The sequence below is a fragment of the Chelon labrosus genome (genome assembly GCF_963514085.1).
Source record: "Chelon labrosus genome assembly, chromosome: 7".
NCBI classification, from domain to species: Eukaryota; Metazoa; Chordata; class Actinopteri; order Mugiliformes; family Mugilidae; genus Chelon; species Chelon labrosus.
In genome coordinates, this window is record NC_140343.1 from 23,543,938 (window position 1) to 23,563,060 (window position 19,123).

Sequence of the window (19,123 nt, forward strand, 5' to 3'; positions counted from 1 at the left end):
CTTTCAAGTTGCTGATTATATAGCATAATTTCATAAGTTTAAGGGACTTTTTTCCTAGTAAAATACACAACCTGTGACTTTGGGATAGAACATTTAAAACCCCAATCAATTCCCCACTGTTCAAGAACATGGATGTCCTTTTGAATTTTATCATTAATATATGAGATGTTACGTCCTCTTCTCCAAATGACAGCATCATCTGCGTATAATAGGCCTTCGTTACTATCTCCCAGTTTTTCATATATGTCATTAATCATTATATTGAACAAGATAGGGCTGATAGCACTCCCTTGAGGAATTCCATTTTCAACAATAAACTCATCGGACACTGCATCACCCACTTTGACCCTGATAGAACGTTGAGAAAGAAAGTCAAGTATGTAATTATACATTTTCCCATTAATTCCCAATTTTCCTAGTTTAATCAACAAACCTTCTCTCCACATAGTATCATAGGCTTTCTCTATATCCAGGAAAACTGTCACCATTACTTCTTTCATTATTAACGACTTTTCAATTTCATTACATACCTTAACCAGAGCATCAGTTGTTGACTTGCACCTCCTAAATCCAGTTTGATACCCTTTAAGTGGATTTATGTATTCTAGAAAATAATTCAAACGCCCAACTACAATTTTTTCCATTAATTTTCCAAGATGTGAAGTGAGCGCAATAGGCCTATAGTTTCCTGGGTCACTTGAGTCTTTACCTGGCTTAGAAAATGGAAGTATTCTTGCACATTTCCACATGTTTGGTAATTTACCTTCATTCCATACTTTGTTAACCCGCTTAAGGACATTCACCAATATATTATCAGGCAATTTCCTAAACATAGCATAACACAGGTTGTCCGTCCCTGGTGCAGAGTATGCAGTATTACTCAGTGCCCTTTTAAGTTCTGACATATTAATTTCAGAATCCATAATAGACATATTTGACTCTTTAGTATTTAAGATATTCCTATTTATTTTCAGTACCTCTTCTTTCCTTTTCTTATACCACTCATCCAAGTGGCTACCCTTATGAATGTCTGCAAAAGCTCTAGCAAGCATATTGGCTTTTTCCATATCTGATATTGCATGGGTCCCATCTTTAATTAAGACAGAAACCTGAGGAGGCTTAAATTTGCCTATCATCTTCTTAATCATCATCCATACTCTATTTAAAGTGGTCTCTCTTCCTATTGTTGAGCAAAACTGCCTCCATGAATCTCTCTTAGCTTCTTTAATAACCTTCCTGGCTAAAGCCTTCTTCCTTTGGTAGTTAATAAGATTCTCCATTGTCAATGTTCTACGCAGATTCTTAAAAGCTCTATTCCTGTCCTTCATAGCCTCAGAACACTTATCATTCCACCATGGAACATTGGTTTGCTTCTTTTGGTTTTGACTAACAGGAATGCTTTGGCTGGCAGCAACCAATATAAAAGAACTGACACTACTATTCATTTCATCGACTGACTGACCATTATTAATTGATATACTTTCCCCATTCCCACAGCTTTCTACAAATTTCTCCCAATCTGCTTTTTTAAAATTCCATCTTTGGGGCACATAATTTTGTTCAATCTTAAATTCAATGTTAACTGCACATGTAATCGGGAAGTGATCACTACCCATGCTTGTGCTTTGATCTATTTCCCATTCACATCTACTGGCAATTTTCCTATCGACTAGTGTTAAGTCTATACAAGAAGTTTCATTTTTATAAACATTAATTCTAGTACCATAACCATTATTTATACACACTAACATTCTATCATTCATCATATCTTCCACTGCCTCACCATTCAAATCTGTCTGTTTACTACCCCATAAACTGTTGTGAGCATTGAAATCCCCACACCAAATCTCTCTGTGGCTTTTTTAAAAAATACTGTTCAATAATTCACTATTTAATGCTTTACATGGATTATAATAGTTAATGATAGTAAAATTACCACTACCTTTGTTAAATATTTCAGTTACCACACATTCATGATCCTTGGGATTAGTAAACCTATATGGAAGTCCTAATTTAATAAATGTCATACACCCTCCTCCTCTGCCTTTTCCTCTATCACATCTAATGTCATTATATCCAATACAAAATCAAGGTGTGGTTTTAACCAAGTTTCTTGAATACATATGACCTCAGGCTTTTCTTTCAGATTATGTATATATCTCTTAAATTCTTGACCATTCGCTATTAGACTTCTGGCATTCCATTGAAGAATGAAAAGTACCATAAAGCTTTTAATCACTATTTTGACCTTCATATTTACTATTCATCATCTCTTGAATTTTACTAGCTTGTGAGCTAAATCCTAAAAAGTCATTTGCAATATCCACAATTGCTTTTACTTTATTACTTCCCTGAGGAAGTTCAGTTGCTTTACTTATCACTGCGCAAATGAAGGCAAGGAAGTCATTTTTCTTGACCAACAACATTTCTTCAGACATTTTCTTTTTGTATTCACAGCACTCTGACTGTTGAGAATTAAGTCTGGGCCTGCTGACCTGCTGGTCTCTCTCCTTAGGAAGGCTCCTGTGATTTATTCTGTTAATTGGGTTGCTAACATTTGTTTCCTGAGCTTGCTCTGGTGTATAGCGGGGTACAGTTAGGCTAGCATCTTTCTTTTCCTTTTCAACTTTCTTAACCGCCTCAGCATAGGAAACTTTATGAATCATTTTGCATTTCTGGACTTCTTTTGCCTCTTTGTACTTCTCACAACCCCCATAAGCTGCACTATGATTGCCACCACAATTACAACATTTTAACACAACATTTTGCTCACATTTGCCATACTCATGTTCTCCTCCACATTAAGCACATCTAATTTTTCCTCGACATTGGCTAGCAGCATGACCATACCGTTGGCAAGTAAAACATCTTAACGGTGGCGGGATATATTCTCTCACTGAGTATGACATGTATCCCAGTTGAACCCTGATGGGTAGTTCTTTCTTGAAGCCTAATAATATAGACAGGCTTTCTGTTTTATCTTTACCTTTTGTCAATCGCTTAGCTTCAACTAGATCATACTCTTTTAAACTTTCCATAATCTCCTCTATTGAAACTGAAGTTGGGATTCCAGATATTACTCCTCTGACCTTAGATGCTGCACCAGGAATATGTGACGTCACCTTGAGGTTGTTAAGTGTGGTTTTCTTGAGAATATTACTTTGTTGTTCCTTGGAATTTGCAAAGATCAGTAGCCTCCCGTTCCCCATGAAACGCGCGTGATTAATCTTGCCTATTTCCTTCTCTATTGCTTTTGTAATGTGAATTGGATGCATATCTGGTCCTCCCTTTTGACACCAAAATAACTTTCCATACTTCAACCTGAGGCCTCAAGGCCCTGTTACCATCTGTTTTGGTCTTTTTCACCACTACTGATTCTACGGAATCCCCTTCACTGTCGGATCTTTGCCGTACATTCTGCTTGCTGCCAACAACCTCATCCCAAAACATTTTACCTTCATCAAGCATATTATCTAAGCTTAAAGATATAAAGGATCCACCAGATGTCTCAGCCATTGTCCAAATTACATTCACTGTGAGTAGTTTATTTGATTTTACCGTCGATGTTCAAACTTTCTCCGTACGCTAAGCTCACTCTACTCCAACCAAGTTCTCGCCTTCAGGGAGGGGGCGTTCCCCATCACACCTGTCGGCGGCCCGCTACGTCACTCACATTGCGACACTGCGGTCCAACGAATATGACGCAGTATTGCAACAAAAACACCAGTCACTGCTTATTATTGCAGTTTATTTTATTTATATCCTACGACGTTCATTTTTAAGCATATAAGGGATGTAACAAACACACGAGATAGCTATAGATAAAGACAGAACATTTTAATTCTCAGATGATGAACATGCAGCTTTGGGGCCCCCTGGTGGCTTGGGGGCCCGAAGCATTTGCCTAGTTCGCCTATAGCAAGAAACGGCTCTGCCTGAATCCCAACCCCCGTTACCCTTTTTGACAACTGTTATGAGAATAAACAAGAGCACAGGGGCATAAAACTATGGTAGTAACAATAGTAGTTCTATTACAGGTGAGCTGGCTGGCATTAAATGACAGAAGACATTGGAATGGGTGGCTGGGTGCATGACTTCAAATGGCACTCATGTTACTGGAGATGTGACAGAAGCAGGTAAGTGTATTATAACATGTACAGGGGTACATGTACAAGGCAAATGAAGCAAAGTTGACTAGACAGTGCTTCATAATACAGATGGACAATAACCTGACATATCCCAACATGTAGATCAGGCAACCCAGGAATGTTTGAAGGTTAAGAAGTGAAATATTTTGCAATGGCAGAGTCAGTGACTTAACCTCAGCCTGATTGAGCATGCATTTTACATTTAAGGCAAAATAATCTACAAACAATAACATCAGCCAGCTAAAGTAAGGACCTGGCATAGTATCAGAAAGAAAGAAAATATATTTTTTGGTTAAAAGCTAAGTCTGCACCATAAGATCATACTGAATATTATCTTATGGTCATCATTACAACCTCTCCCCCGTCTCTTACCATCAGAGGATAGCTTGTTAGGGTCAGTGGTGACCATTCGGTGCATGTTCATTTGCTGTCTGATGTCAGACTGCTGATCCATCAGGGCCATGGTTGCCTGCTGCCATGGACATGGCCACTTGAGTTTGTCGTCATAGGGCCCCGAGGTTAGCAGGAAGTAGATGGCCATGTAACCTGGATGACTGCTTATTCCATTTGGGTACAGACTTACCTAGAGGACACAAAGAAGTGCGTAAGCAAGTACTGAAGAAGTTGCTTTAGACAATTCACAAAATTTTCAAATCATTGTCAAACATATATTCCTCCTTTTTAGGCTTTCCACAATCAAAAACATAAGGTATAGATATGAGATCCAGGTGTTAGCATGTGCTGCCAACTACCTTAGGAACACAAAGCATCATTCTAACCCCGTAGATTTACTGATGATATTAAAAAACATGTTCACAACTAGCACATGCCAAAGCTAGTCCTGGATGCACTCAGAGTTTAGGACTCTACATTGATTATCAGGTGGTGAGAATTTCTGTCTGGAACATGCAGTGGTGGTCTTTTCATACAATGTACAGTATGAAATCCCACAGAGTTCCTTGATTTGGGAATTTCAGATTGTTTGCTGTACTTCAATATACCACAGTGGATTTATCAACATAATGAAAAAGTGGCATTTACCTGGAAGGAGTAACCTGCTGGTGACAGAAAACGGGGGCTGTACAGGTCTTGTCCTGCTGGCATGGTAGCCAGCAGGCCAGTGATGTTGCAGATGTGCCAGATGTGCTGAGGGCATTTTGTGGATGACAGGTTAATGTCATCCACAGAGAAACCTCCCTTTGATGAGCCTGTTCCCCTCACCCCCTGAAAAACCACACGGGACTTCTTTGTCACATTCAGGTCGACATTATGCAGTTCCCACGACCCCATGACACCTCCTGGTTAGAAAGCAGAAAGAATTAATATTAACTACTAATCAATTACTGTGTTTAAAGTCTTACACCATTTAAATCTGTTACCTGAAATGCTCTTGAAGAGCCACGTTTTACCATTGGGGTTGGCCTCGTCATACTCTCGAACCCAAATGTTAAGAACATCATCAGGTGCTGCGGTGTTATAGAGGAAGAACTGCAGACACTGGGGTCCAGGTTTGGGGTAAAGCCATCGACTCTCCAGTAAAGCATACTCTCTGGGATTAGCACTGGCTGTTTTAAAATGCATGAAGTTGCCTTTCCCTGGGCAAACATAGACAAAAAGTCAAATGATATTAGACCTTGACAATATGGCCATACTGTGGCAAGAATAACTGCTCAACCAAGAGAAATGTCAGTCCACAGCTTGGAAGCCAGCCTGACTTGCCACCTGTTCTGATAAGAACCAAGTCTGCCAACAGACCAGTACACAGGTATAAATGCTTTCACTGGCATATCCCCCTATGGCGTAGGCTCCATGTGGACCAGTTGCAGAAGGATAAACCACTTGTTTTGCGTGACACATCGTGAAGACATTTTGTCATTTGTCTGACGCAGTGACGCATCAACTAATCAGTACCCCATCACTAAACCACTTTGATGTTTATATTGAAATATAAAATTGTGTCGGTATGGTCCTTAAACCAATCTGTACTTTTTTAAGTATGCTCTTGGGAGATATCTCAGATTTCTTTCTCTTTCAGGTACACAACACCAAGACAGTTACTGTAGCTACGAGTTCAGGTATCAACACATGTCATGAACCCGAGCCTCTACTTTACATCCCCCTTCAGCCTTTAAATCCAGGTTACGTGTCATACATTACTGACATACTGTGTTTACTCACTGCAGTTGTAGAGGCGGTTTAGCTTGGTTAGGTCACTGGCGCTGAACCCCATTCTCTGACCAATTACGTCCATGAAGTTGGGGTTCTTAGTGACGATGGTGGGTTCAGAGCTGATGCTGAAGTCTGTCTTACTGTAGTGCATCAGAGAACCATAGTCATAGGGAACTCCCAGGGCACTGGACTCTGTGTCATTGTGTGTTCTGAAGTTGTTCTCCTTACCAAAGAAGGACACATGCAGGATATCAGAAGAAATGAAGCCCTACAAGAATGAGACTATGCAGCCAGTCACTGTCCATTGTAAAAAAAATTGGAGGTTAGAAAAATACTGCTGCCTGCCTGTAGAGTTTGTCATTCATTGAATCAAGGTCCTACATCAATACATTCATTGTAATTAATTGACTTATCAGTGTTACCAGGTTTAATGTTATTCCATATGATGTTGACGTAGTCGTCACGGTCAGCTCTGGACTGCTCGTGCCAGAATCCCAGAGCATGGAGAAACTCATGCTCAATGATTCCCACGGTATCACAGTTTGTACCAATGGACAGCTGCTGCTTCCCAACACGTTGGTTGCCTACTGCTGAGGCGCATCTGTGGAGAAGGAAAGCAAGACGCACAAAGGTCTCAACAATCTGGGAACTAATGGATCCTGTGAAGTTAGCTCATCAGTTGACAATTCACTTTCCTGCAGTATGTCACATTTGTATTGTGTGTTAAATGATATACAGTTGAAACCAGATGTTTACACACACTGTGTTAAAAGACACATAAAAATTTTTTCATCACTGTCTGAAGTTAAATCCGACTAAACATCTCCTGTTTTAGGCCAGTTAGGATTTCCAAAATGCTAAATGCCACAATAATGACAGAGAGAATTTATTAGAGAATTTTTTATTACTTTCTTCAAAGTCAGAAGTTTACATACACAGAGATTACTATGTGTATTACAATGAAGGAAAGCCCTGATGATGATGTCATGGCTTTGGAAGCTTCTGAGGATGCACACCAGTGGATGTATTTTAATGCCTGGATTATGCTTCCGCGTAGTGATCACGCAATGGTCACGCAATGGCCACGCAGTTGCTTGGACGCAGTCGTGAGACCGTGATGGTTCTGCGTGGGGTTTACGTGTCGAAATGCAATTCAATGCCACACCGGTAGAGGGCGCTATGATTTTTTGTGACCGACCGACCGAGACTCTTGTGACGTATCTCGCCTCGTATAGTAGGCGCCAGTGCCATGGAGAGAGAGTTGCGACACTCTTTGATGTCGCCGCTATGGCTGTCACGTGGTTCATGTAAACCCAATTAGTTCCAAAACATGCGTTGGCTGTCATGTTCTTCTATGGGACAGACAGCAGCGATTGATTTATTGAACGGTAAATATAAAATAAAACACACACCCAAGTACTTTTTCAGCTGTTATTACATTATTGCATTTTTGTTAATGTCAGTTTTGCATTTGAAGAGGCAGGGTGACAACGAAAAACTTATACTTAGATAAGTTTTAGGCTACATGGAGGGAAAAGCTTAGTGTTCATGTTCGCATGGGTAGTAGCACTGGCTTCAGAGGCTCTAACTTAATTTTTCCATATCATTCATCTGATGGTAGACGTCTCGTGATATTCATTTGAGCACAACTGGGCTGTATTAGGCTATTGATTCCCGTGATTTTGCTTATAAATTCCGATTCAGCTATTAGCCTACCTTCGTGATAACGCAAAGAGGTCTGCCATGGCGGTCCGTTCAGAATTCGCCTTGAAGCTAGCTCACTTCTTCTGATGAGTGGCCACCCCCAGGACCACAACGCCAAACTCGCCAGTCCTAAAATTCCCGTCATTCCTAATTAAATAACCCTCGCTCAAATCACGAGTCACGACAATGCCTTGACATACGGGATAGCAATCTATCAGCATCTCATCAAGAATCAGCAAGTAGCGCTGGGCAAATTGTACACTAGCCAAGTGAACATGGAACAGGAACAGTACAACAAATTAAGTACAGCCAACACGTCACATAATTAAAAGTTAGTATATCCCAAAATTCAATTAAATAAAAGCTGCTATAAAGGTGGTAGCGATTCATTACCGAACTACCTTCACAGCAGGGGAAGTCGCGCTGGCTAATTAGCTAGCAGGCAATGCTAGAAAATTGGTTGAAACAACCAAGATAAAATATAAATAATTACGCTGTGCATATACAAATGAAGACCAGTATAAGCATCGCAAAGGGCCTCTGATACAATATAGACAGTTGACAATTCAAAAGAGGTCGATATTTCAGCAGCTTAGCTCTGGAACAACTCAACTCGCAGCAATGTAATTGAATGAGGTCGAACGCCTAAATGGCAGTGTTTGGAACTAATCCGACTTTCAAATCCGGAAGTAGGCGGTTAAAAGCGCCGCCATTTTTTACAACGGAGGTCTACGGGAGTGTCGCAACTCTCTCTCTCGATGGCACTGGTAGGCGCGTTCGACTTCATGCAGATCTGTGCAGATCTGTGCAGATCTGACTTGACGTGATGCATGCTGGGTTGTCATGCTCATAGACCTCGAATATGATTGGTTAAAATGAACTTGTTCAACCCAGCATGCATCACGTCAAGTCAGATCTGCACAGATCTGCATGAAGTCGAACGAGCCAGAGCCCGTCTACGGAGAGCCTTCCCACTCTCTATTAAGTCCCATTGTAACGAATTTTGGTTGCAGTTCCACCAGATTTCCACTGGGGGCGATCGCCATGAGTGCAACATGAATGGGACTCTATGGAGCTAAACGGCTAAATGTGTCTCTTTCACCCGATTGTCGTTGGGAAATCTCAGATTTGATTGTAGGTTTTGCAAGTTCAACATGGGTTATAGGTCAAAAGTTGAATGAACGAGAACTTATGTCCTTTCGTTTTCTTACAGGTTGAGTTGTTGTTGCCCATAACACGCTAGCATTGTGCTAATGAACGCTGATTGGTCAGTGAAGGACTGATTACGACCAGATCCCGCTTGACGGCATCGTGGCATCCGAAGCGGGACCAGAATGTTAAGACGGACTTTTTCGCCCAAGTTTTTTTTTTTTTCGGGCCGGTCTTTTAAATAAAAACGAAACAGAAACTCTTCTAGTACGATTATTTACCCGTGTCAGCTGTGTTGTCCATGCCTCGAGAGAAAAGAAAGTGCAGAGCGCGAAAGCACCAAAGCAGTGGCTGAAGGATTTCCGTAAAGCAGTATCTGGTCGTACGATGTGTATGACGTCATTGACATTTTAAAATACTTTTTAAAGCAAAATAAGTGACTCTAAAAAATCTAACACCCAGCAGTGTGTAATTTCTTTGCATCTCCTTTCAAATTCAATATTCAAATTACTGCACAAAAAATTATATCCTGAGAAAAGTGGATTTTGAGGGGTACTGCTCCATAGACCGCCATTCATTCTGCACTCGTCCTGAGAGCGCCCTCATATGGAATCAGAGTGGAACTGCAACAGTTCAGAACCCGGAAGTTCAGTGAGAGTGGAACTTCTCCCCATATTAGACGTTCTCTGAACGAGCCTACTGAGAGCCGAAGTCCCGCCCCCTCTACTTCCGGGTTATGGGACCTATCTTTCGAAAAAATATGAACGGCAGTCTATGGCGAAAGATAAATTATTTTCTGGTCCCGATCGACTTGTGCCTTGGATTATACATATGTTGTTTTTCAGAATAAAAAATTATTTTACATGTCAAGAATGTCACAGTTTGTCGCAAGATAGTTAAGTAAAACGCTATGGAAAATACGTAATTAAACGAACTACAGTTCCCGACTGCGGTAAAGCCAGCCTCCACTTCGGCGAACACGGTCAAGCCAGCCCCCACGTTGTTTTGCGCTTTGTCCTTATTAGAAGCGGTACGGTAAACGCGTGCAAAAACAGCCCTTCAAAATAAAAGGATCATTCATCATTGCAAGCTGTCAATCAGTAAATGGTGAACTAATTTAAATCTAATTAAAAATATAAAGAAATAACAACTTATGACGAATTATTATTTGCAACAATGTTATAATGAATTACAATAAAAAGGTAACTAACAATGTAAATATGGGTATGTGTCAAATTAATTTATAATATTTAAATGAAATATAACATTTAAAGAAAACTACCTGTTTCCACAGACTAATTCCTCTTCAACCTGATAGTAGACACTCTCAGGATGTCACCCAGGAAATATCACGCCATTCTGGTTTGGAATTTCAAAATAAAAGCCCCTTAAATACTACATGATTTTGAAATAGAAATTAAAAGAAAACCCTCTGTTTCCACAGACTAATTCCACTTCCTCCTGATAGTAGACACCCTCAGAATGTCACCCAGGAAGTATCAGGCCATTCTGATTTGGAATTTCAGAATAAAGCCCCTTAAATTGTTTTATATTTTACATATTTGCCAGACCATTTCAGATTGCAATAAAAACAAAACTATCTGTTTCCACAGACTAATTCCACTTTCCCCTGATAGCAGACACCCTCAGGATGTCACCCAGGAAATATCAGGCCATTCTGATTTGGAATTTCAAAATAAAGGCCCATTAAACTTCTTTATATGTTAGATATTTGCCAGACCATTTCAGATTGAAATAAAAACAAAACTGCCTGTTTCCACAGACTCATTCCACTTCCCCCTGATAGTAGACACCCTCAGAATGTCACCCAGGAAATATCAGGCCATTCTGATTTGGAATTTCAAAATAATGGCCTCTTAAATTGTTTTATAATTTACACATTTGCCATACCATTTCAGATTGCAATAAAAACAAAACTATCTGTTTCCACAGACTAATTCCACTTCCTCCTGATAGCAGACACCCTCAGAATGTCACCCAGGAAATATCAGGCCATTCTGATTTGGAATATCAAAATAAAGGCCTCTTAAATTGTGTTATATTTTACATATTTGCTGGATGATTTCAGATTGCAATAAAAACAAAACTGCCTGTTTCCACAGACTCATTCCACATCCCCCTGATAGCAGAGACCCTCAGAATGTCACCCAGGAAATATCAGGCCATTCTGATTTGGAATTTCAAAATAAAGGCCTCTTAAATTGTTTTATATTTTACATATTTGCTGGATGATTTCAGATTGCAATAAAAACAAAACTGCCTATTTCCACAGACTAATTCCACATCTCCCTGATAGCAGAGACCCTCAGAATGTCACCCAGGAAATATCAGGCCATTCTTATTTGGAATTTCAAAATAAAGGCCCTTTAAATTCTCTAATATTTTTCAACTTTTTACATAATTTTAAATAGAAATAAAAACAAAACTATCTGTTTCCACAGACTAATTCCACTTCCCCCTGATAGCAGAGGCCCTCGTAATGTCACCCAGGAAATACCAGGCCATTCTGATTTGGAATTTCAAAATAATGGCCTCTTAAATTGTTTTACATTTTACATATTTGCCAGACCATTTCAGATTGCAATAAAAACAAAACTATCTGTTTCCACAGACTAATTCCACATCCCCCTGATAGTAGACACCCTGAGGATGTCACCCAGGATATATCAGGCCATTCTGATTTGGAATTTCAAAATAAAGGACTCTTAAATTGTTTTATATTTTACATATTTGCTGGACGATTTCAGATTGCAATAAAAACAGAACTGCCTGTTTACACAGACTCATTCCACTTCCCCCTGATAGCAGAGACCCTCGGAATGTCACCCATAACATATCAGGCCATTCTGATTTGGAATTTCAAAATAAAGGCCCCTTAAATTCTTTAGTGTTTTGCTACTTTTTACATGATGTTAAATAGAAATTATAAGAAAACTCTCTGTTTCCACAGACTAATTCCACTCCCCTCTGATAGTAGACACCCCCAGGATGTCACCCAGGAAATATCAAGCCATTCTGATTTGTAATTTCAAAATAAAGGCCCCTTAAATTCTCTAATATTTTAGATATTTGCCAAACCATTTCAGATTGAAATAAAAACAAAACTGTCTGTTTCCACAGACTCATTCCACTTCCCCCTGATATTGGACACCCTCAGGATGTCACCCAGGAAATATCAGGTCATTTTGATTTGGAATTTCTCAATAAAGGCCCTTTAAACTTCTTTACATTTTAAATATTTGCCAAACCATTTCAGATTGCAGTAAAAATAAAACTGCCTGTTTCCACAGACTAATTACCTTCAAACACACTTCAAACTGATAGTATCCCACCTCAGGATGTCAAATAGGAAATGTCAGGTCACCCTGGTGTAGGAACATCCTTGTGTACTCCTTTTAATAATTTTGGACATGAAAGCTTCAGGTTTGCAGGAAAACTTTTTATTATTATTATTTTAAAAAGAACAAAAGCTAAATTATTCCTAAAACAGTCTTAAGACAAAAGAAATACCATCCAAACAGAAGGCCAGGATCACAAATTCACAGCAATAATGATCAATTAGTATGCAATTAAACACATACAGCAATCAATGCATACTGTAAAATCTTGTAAGTGTGTTAGCTCTACAGGTGAATGTTGAAGGTTGGATGGATGAAGGAATAGTTAAAAAATGTCACAATCAGGCATAGCAGGACATTTAAGCATGCTGAGCCATGGAGGATCTGCAAGGGCATAAACATAGCAGGATATCAACAGAATTTATGGATTTATAGAATTACGTTTATAGATTTTGGTTGGTAAGTACACGTTACAACATAGTGTCGCCTAGGGGTCTTTAAGGAAGTAGGAGGCAGAATCAGAAGGCTTGGTTGAAGGTCCGGTTGGTGGACATTTTATTTACAGTGCTTCCAGGAAATGTGCAAAAACCACAATAAATAAATAAACTAAACTAAACTAAGTATGAACATAAGTAACTGAGGCTCAATCAACTCATCGGAACTCCCAAATAACTGCACAAGCCCTGGTAGCTGCTGTGCTCACTCCCTTCTCCTTCTGGCCTCCCAAATACCACTCACTATATCCCTGCCTGTCTCTCAGTAGGGTACCTTAGGACCTTACCATCCTCCACTACAGGGGTCAACAATTCAACTCTTCAACATAACAGACACACATAATCATTACCACCTGTACCTCATATTTCTCACTAAGCTTTAATATCCCGCCCCATGCCATATCTCCCATATCTCTACTGTTCAGAGACCTACATATAATATACTTCATTACATCTACCCCCTTCAACATGGTAGCACCCATGCCATCAGTGTACATCCAGTGTATAAAAGACTGGGAATTGTGGGGCGGCCCCCTTTCACACACAATGGGTTCCTGCACAGGTAAGGAGGTAAGTAACTTAGACAAAGGAAATAGTTTTAACTTAATAACTCAGGAAAGCTGCTCAAAGAAACATGAATAAAAGTAACTGAAGTATCAAGACCTCGTGCGTGGTACCGGTGCCCAAAACATCGCACCCTAAAGACCTCAGCAGCTACAGACCAGTCGCTCTAACATCCAACCTGATGAAGACACTGGAGAGACTGATGCTGGGACATCTCCGCTCTGAGGTGGGCCCCTCCAAGGACCCACTACAGTTTGCCTACCGTCCTAATGTTGGAGTGGAGGACGCCGTTATCTTCCTGCTACACTGAGCTCTCTCTCACCTGGAAGAGCCCGGCAGCACTGTGAGAATCAACTTTTTTGATTTCTCCAGTGCGTTCAACACCATCCAGCCGGTGATTCTGAGGGACAAACTGGAGAGGATGGGTGTGGACCACCAGCTGTCTACATGGATCCTGGACTACCTCATAGACCGACCACAGTTTGTGAGAAACAGGAACTGTGTGTCTGACCTGCTCACCAGCAGCACGGGTGCCCCCCAGGGAACTGTTCTGGCCCCCTTTCTTTTCACCCTCTACACAGCAGACTTCAGACACAACACAGACAGCTGTGTACTGCAGAAGTTCTCCGATGACTCTGCGATTGTTGGCCTCATCAGAGATGACGACGATGCAGAGTATAGAGGACTGACGGGGAACTTGGAATGGTGTCAAGGGTTAGGGGTTAACCCTGACCCTACACCAGGGTGACCTGACATTTCCTATTTGACATCCTGAGGTGGGATACTATCAGTTTGAAGTGTGTTTGAAGGTAATTAGTCTGTGGAAACAGGCAGTTTTATTTTTACTGCAATCTGAAATGGTTTGGCAAATATTTAAAATGTAAAGAAGTTTAAAGGGCCTTTATTGAGAAATTCCAAATCAAAATGACCTGATATTTCCTGGGTGACATCCTGAGGGTGTCCAATATCAGGGGGAAGTGGAATGAGTCTGTGGAAACAGACAGTTTTGTTTTTATTGCAATCTGAAATCATCCAGCAAATATGTAAAATATAACACAATTTAAGAGGCCTTTATTTTGATATTCCAAATCAGAATGGCCTGATATTTCCTGGGTGACATCCTGGGGGTGTCTACTATCAGGGGGAAGTGGAATTAGTCTGTGGAAACAGGCAGTTTTGTTTTTATTTCTATTTAAAATTATGTAAAAAGTAGAAAAATATTAGAGAATTTAAAGGGCCGTTATTTTGATATTCCAAATCAGAATGGCCTGATATTTCCTGGGTGACATTCTGAGGGTGTCTGCTATCAGGAGGAAGTGGAATTAGTCTGTGGAAACAGATAGTTTTGTTTTTATTGCAATCTGAAATGGTATGGCAAATGTGTAAATTATAAAACAATTTAAGAGGCCTTTATTTTGAAATTCCAAATCAGAATGGCCTGATATTTCCTGGGTGACATCCTGGGGGTGTCTACTATCAGGAGGAAGTGGAATGAGTCTGTGGAAACAGGCAGTTTTGTTTTTATTTCAATCTGAAATGGTCTGGCAAATATGTAAAATATAAAACAATTTAAGAGGCCTTTATTTTGAAATTCCAAATCAGAATGGCCTGATATTTCCTGGGTGACATCCTGGGGGTGTCTACTATCAGGGGGAAGTGGAATTAGTCTGTGGAAACAGATAGTTTTGTTTTTATTGCAATCTGAAATGGTCTGGCAAATATGTAAAATATAAAACAATATAAGAGGCCTTTATTTTGAAATTCCAAATCAGAATGGCCTGATATATCCTGGGTGACATTCTGGGGGTGTCTACTATCAGGGGGAAGTGGAATGAGTCTGTGGAAACAGAGTTTTCTTTTAATTTCTATTTCCAAATCATGTAGTATTTAAGGAGCTTTTATTTTGAAATTCCTAATCAGAATGGCGTGATATTTCCTGGGTGACATCCTGAGGGTGTCTACTATCAGGGGGAAGAGTTATTAGTCTGTGGAAACAAGCAGTTTTCTTTAAATGTTATATTTTATTTAAATATTATGAATTAATTTGACACAATTAGTTCACCATTTAGTGATTGACTGCTTGTATGAATGATCCTTTTATTTTGAAGGGCTGTTTTTGCACGCGTTTACCGTAACGCTTCTAATAAGGACAAAGCGCAAAACAACGTGGTGTCACAAAGGGTAGCGGGGGTTGGGGTGCGGACCCAAATGCAGGACTCAAAGAGGCAGGAGTAGGCAAAAAGGGGTTTTAATTAATAAAAAACAAAACTTACAAAAACCAAAGACGCTGCTGACGTGGCAGGAAATCCAAAGAAAAAGCAAAACTCAAAAACACGAACAAAACTATGACTTGGCATAGATCACTTGACATGGAACATCAACAAACTTTGACATGAAACGTGGCTTACAAGTAGTATGACGCGACAGGGACAAAGGGGAAGGCAGGGCTATATATACACACACAAGGAGCAGGGGTGACAAGACACAGGTGAAGCAAATAAAGAAGTAACACCAGGTGAAAGCAATGATCTAATCAAAAGAAAACATGGAATAAGAAAACAGGAAATTCAAAACTTAACAAAATAAAACAGGAAACAGAAAACCTAAACCCTAAACTATGACTATGAAAAACCAAGACTTGACAAAATACAACAGAAAATCCAAGAAACTAAACCCGTGACTGAGAAATGACATGATGGAAAGACAAGACTGAAAACTAAACCATGACGGGACAACATGGAAAACCAGAACTTAACAAAATACAATAAACAGAAACACAGGAAACTAAACCATGACGAAAAACTAAACCATGACGGAAGACCAAGAACAGAGGACATGACAGAAAACATGACAAAAAACCAAGAACGGAGGACATAACAGAAAACATGATAGAACATGACAGAGACCAAGAACAGAGGACATGACAAAAACCAGGAACGGAGGACATAACAGAAACTAAGACATGACGAAAGACAAGACATGACAAAAGACGTGACAGAACCTCCTCCTTAAGGGACGGATCCCAGACGTCCCTAACAAAACAAAAACTTAAACAAAAGTCAGTACTGGACAGGGTGGGTGGAGGGGGCATGGCAGGAGGGATCCAGGGCAACCAAGAGGTTGAGCAGACAGGACCGAAAGTTCTGGGGGTCGGCCGGGAGGCCGAGCGGATGTGGCAGAGAGTTCTGGGGGCCGACCGGGAGGCCGGGCAGACGTGGCCGAGAGTTCAGGGGGCCGACCGGGAGGCCGGGCAGACGTGGCCGAGAGTTCAGGGGGCCGACCGGGAGGCCGGGCAGACGTGGCCGAGAGTTCAGGGGGCCGACCGGGAGGCCGGGCAGACGTGGCCGAGAGTTCAGGGGGCTGACCGGGTGGCCGGGCAGACGTGGCAGAGAGTTCAGGTGGGCAGCCGGGTGGCCGGTCAGACTGGACAAACCACTCAGGAGCAGAAGCGGGGACAGGAGCAGAGGCCAGACGCACCTCGAGGACAGGGGCAGAAGCAGGAGCCACCTCGGGAACAGGGGCAGAAGCCGGGGTCCGAGCCACCTTGGGAACAGGGGCAGAAGCAGAAGCCGGGGTCCGAACCACCTCGGGAACAGGGGCAGAAGCAGAAGCCGGGGTCCGAACCACCTCAGGAACAGGAGCGGGAGCCGGGGTCCGAGCCACCTCGAGAACCAGAGAAGAGGCGACCCTCGGAGCCGGAGCGGGAACCAGGGAAGAGGCGACCCTCGGAGCCGGAGCGGGAACCAGGGAAGAGGCGACCCTCGGAGCCGGAGCGGGAACCAGGGAAGAGGCGACCCTCGGAGCCGGAGCGGGAACCAGGGAAGAGGCGACCCTCAGAGCCGGAGCGGGAACCAGGGCAGAGTCGACCCTCGGAGCCAGAGCGGGAACCAGGGCAGAGTCGACCCTCGGAGCCGGAGCGGGAACCAGAGCAGATGCGACCCTCGGAGCCGGAACAGGAGCCAGAAGCGAGTGGATCCTCGGAGCCGGAACAGGGACAGGTAGCAGCGCTGGAGCAGGACATGAGCGGGTCCTCGGAGCCGGTACAGGGACAGGAAGCAGCGCTGGAGCAGGACGTGAGCCGACCCTTGGGGCCGGTACAGCGACAGGAAGCAGCGCTGGAGCAGGACGTGAGCCGACCCTCGGGGCCGGTACAGGGACGGGAAGCAGCGCTGGAGCAGGACGTGAGCCGACCCTCGGAGCCGGTACAGGGACGGGAAGCAGCGCTGGAGCAGGACGTGAGCCGACCCTCGGAGCCGGTACAGGGACGGGAAGCAGCGCTGGAGCAGGACGTGAGCGGATCCTCGGAGCCGGTACAGGTACGGGAAGCAGCGCTGGAGCAGGACGTGAGCCGACCCTCGGAGCCGGAACAGGGACAGGAAGCAGCGCTGGAGCAGGACATGAGCGGATCCTCGGAGCCGGTACAGGGACAGGGAGCAGCGCTGGAGCAGGACGTGAGCGGATCCTCGGAGCCGGGACAGGGACAGGAAGCAGCGCTGGAGCAGGACGTGAGCCGACCCTCGGAGCCGGGACAGGGACAGGAAGCAGCGCTGGAGCAGGACGTGAGCGGATCCTCGGAGCCGGGACAGGGACAGGAAGCAGCGCTGGAGCAGGACGTGAGCCGACCCTCGGAGCCGGGACCGGGACAGGAAGCAGCGCTGGAGCAGGACGTGAGCCGACCCTCGGAGCCGGGACAGGGACAGGAAGCAGCGCTGGAGCAGGACGTGAGCCGACCCTCGGAGCCGGGACAGGGACAGGAAGCAGCGCTGGAGCCGGAGCTGAAGCGACCCTCGGAGCCGGGAGAGGAGCCGGAGCTGAAGCGACCCTCGGAGCCGGAGCTGAACCGACCCTCGGAGCCGGTACAGGAGCAGGAGCGGGGCATGGGCCGACCCTCGAGGCCGGTACAGGAGCAGGAGCGGGGCATGGGCCGACCCTCGAGGCCAGTACAGGAGCAGGAGCGGGGCATGGGCCGACCCTCGAGGCCAGTACGGGAGCAGGAGCAAGGCTTGGGCCGACCCTCGGGGCCGGTACAGGAACAGGAACAAGGCTTGGGCCGACCCTCGGGGCCGGTACAGGAACAGGAGCGGGAACGGAGGCAGGAGTGGCTCGCTGGGAGCTAGCTGGCCGGTGGCTAGCAGGCCGGGGCGATGCTACCAAATGGCCGGTAGTGCGGAACTCCAAAGGCTGCCGGCCAGCAGACTTCCCTCCATGGCGTCCACCTGGACCCATCCTCCCAGTCGGGGCCTCCATGGCCAAACGTGTGCCCAAGAAAAAGGGCAACAACTCGGGTTTGAGCCATGGTCCATACCCCAGTGTTTGCTCCAGATAATTTTTAACTTGCCTTTTGTCCTCCTTGTCAAAAACAAAGTCTGCTGGGTCCTTTCTTGGTCGCGTCATTCTGTCACAACGGGGGTAGCGGGGGTTGGGGTGCGGACCCAAATGCAGGACTCAAAGAGGCAGGAGTAGGCAAAAAGGGGTTTTAATTAATAAAAAACTAAACTTACAAAAACCAAAGACGCTGCTGACGTGGCAGGAAATC

General features: G+C 43.4%; 1 protein-coding gene across 1 annotated transcript; it reads right to left on the minus strand.

Annotated features, from left to right (window-relative positions):
• Positions 1–4,024: 4,024 nt before the first annotated feature.
• On the minus strand, positions 4,025–18,981 carry LOC311491188 (meprin A subunit beta-like; the record flags this gene model as incomplete). Its single annotated transcript, XM_084549045.1, has 7 exons — positions 4,025–4,731; positions 5,190–5,446; positions 5,528–5,743; positions 6,327–6,585; positions 6,699–6,976; positions 16,911–17,064; positions 18,532–18,981. 7 exons carry the CDS (start codon positions 18,979–18,981, stop codon positions 4,441–4,443), a joined length of 1,905 nt encoding a protein of 634 aa, XP_084405171.1. The 3' UTR covers positions 4,025–4,440.
• Positions 18,982–19,123: the final 142 nt, after the last annotated feature.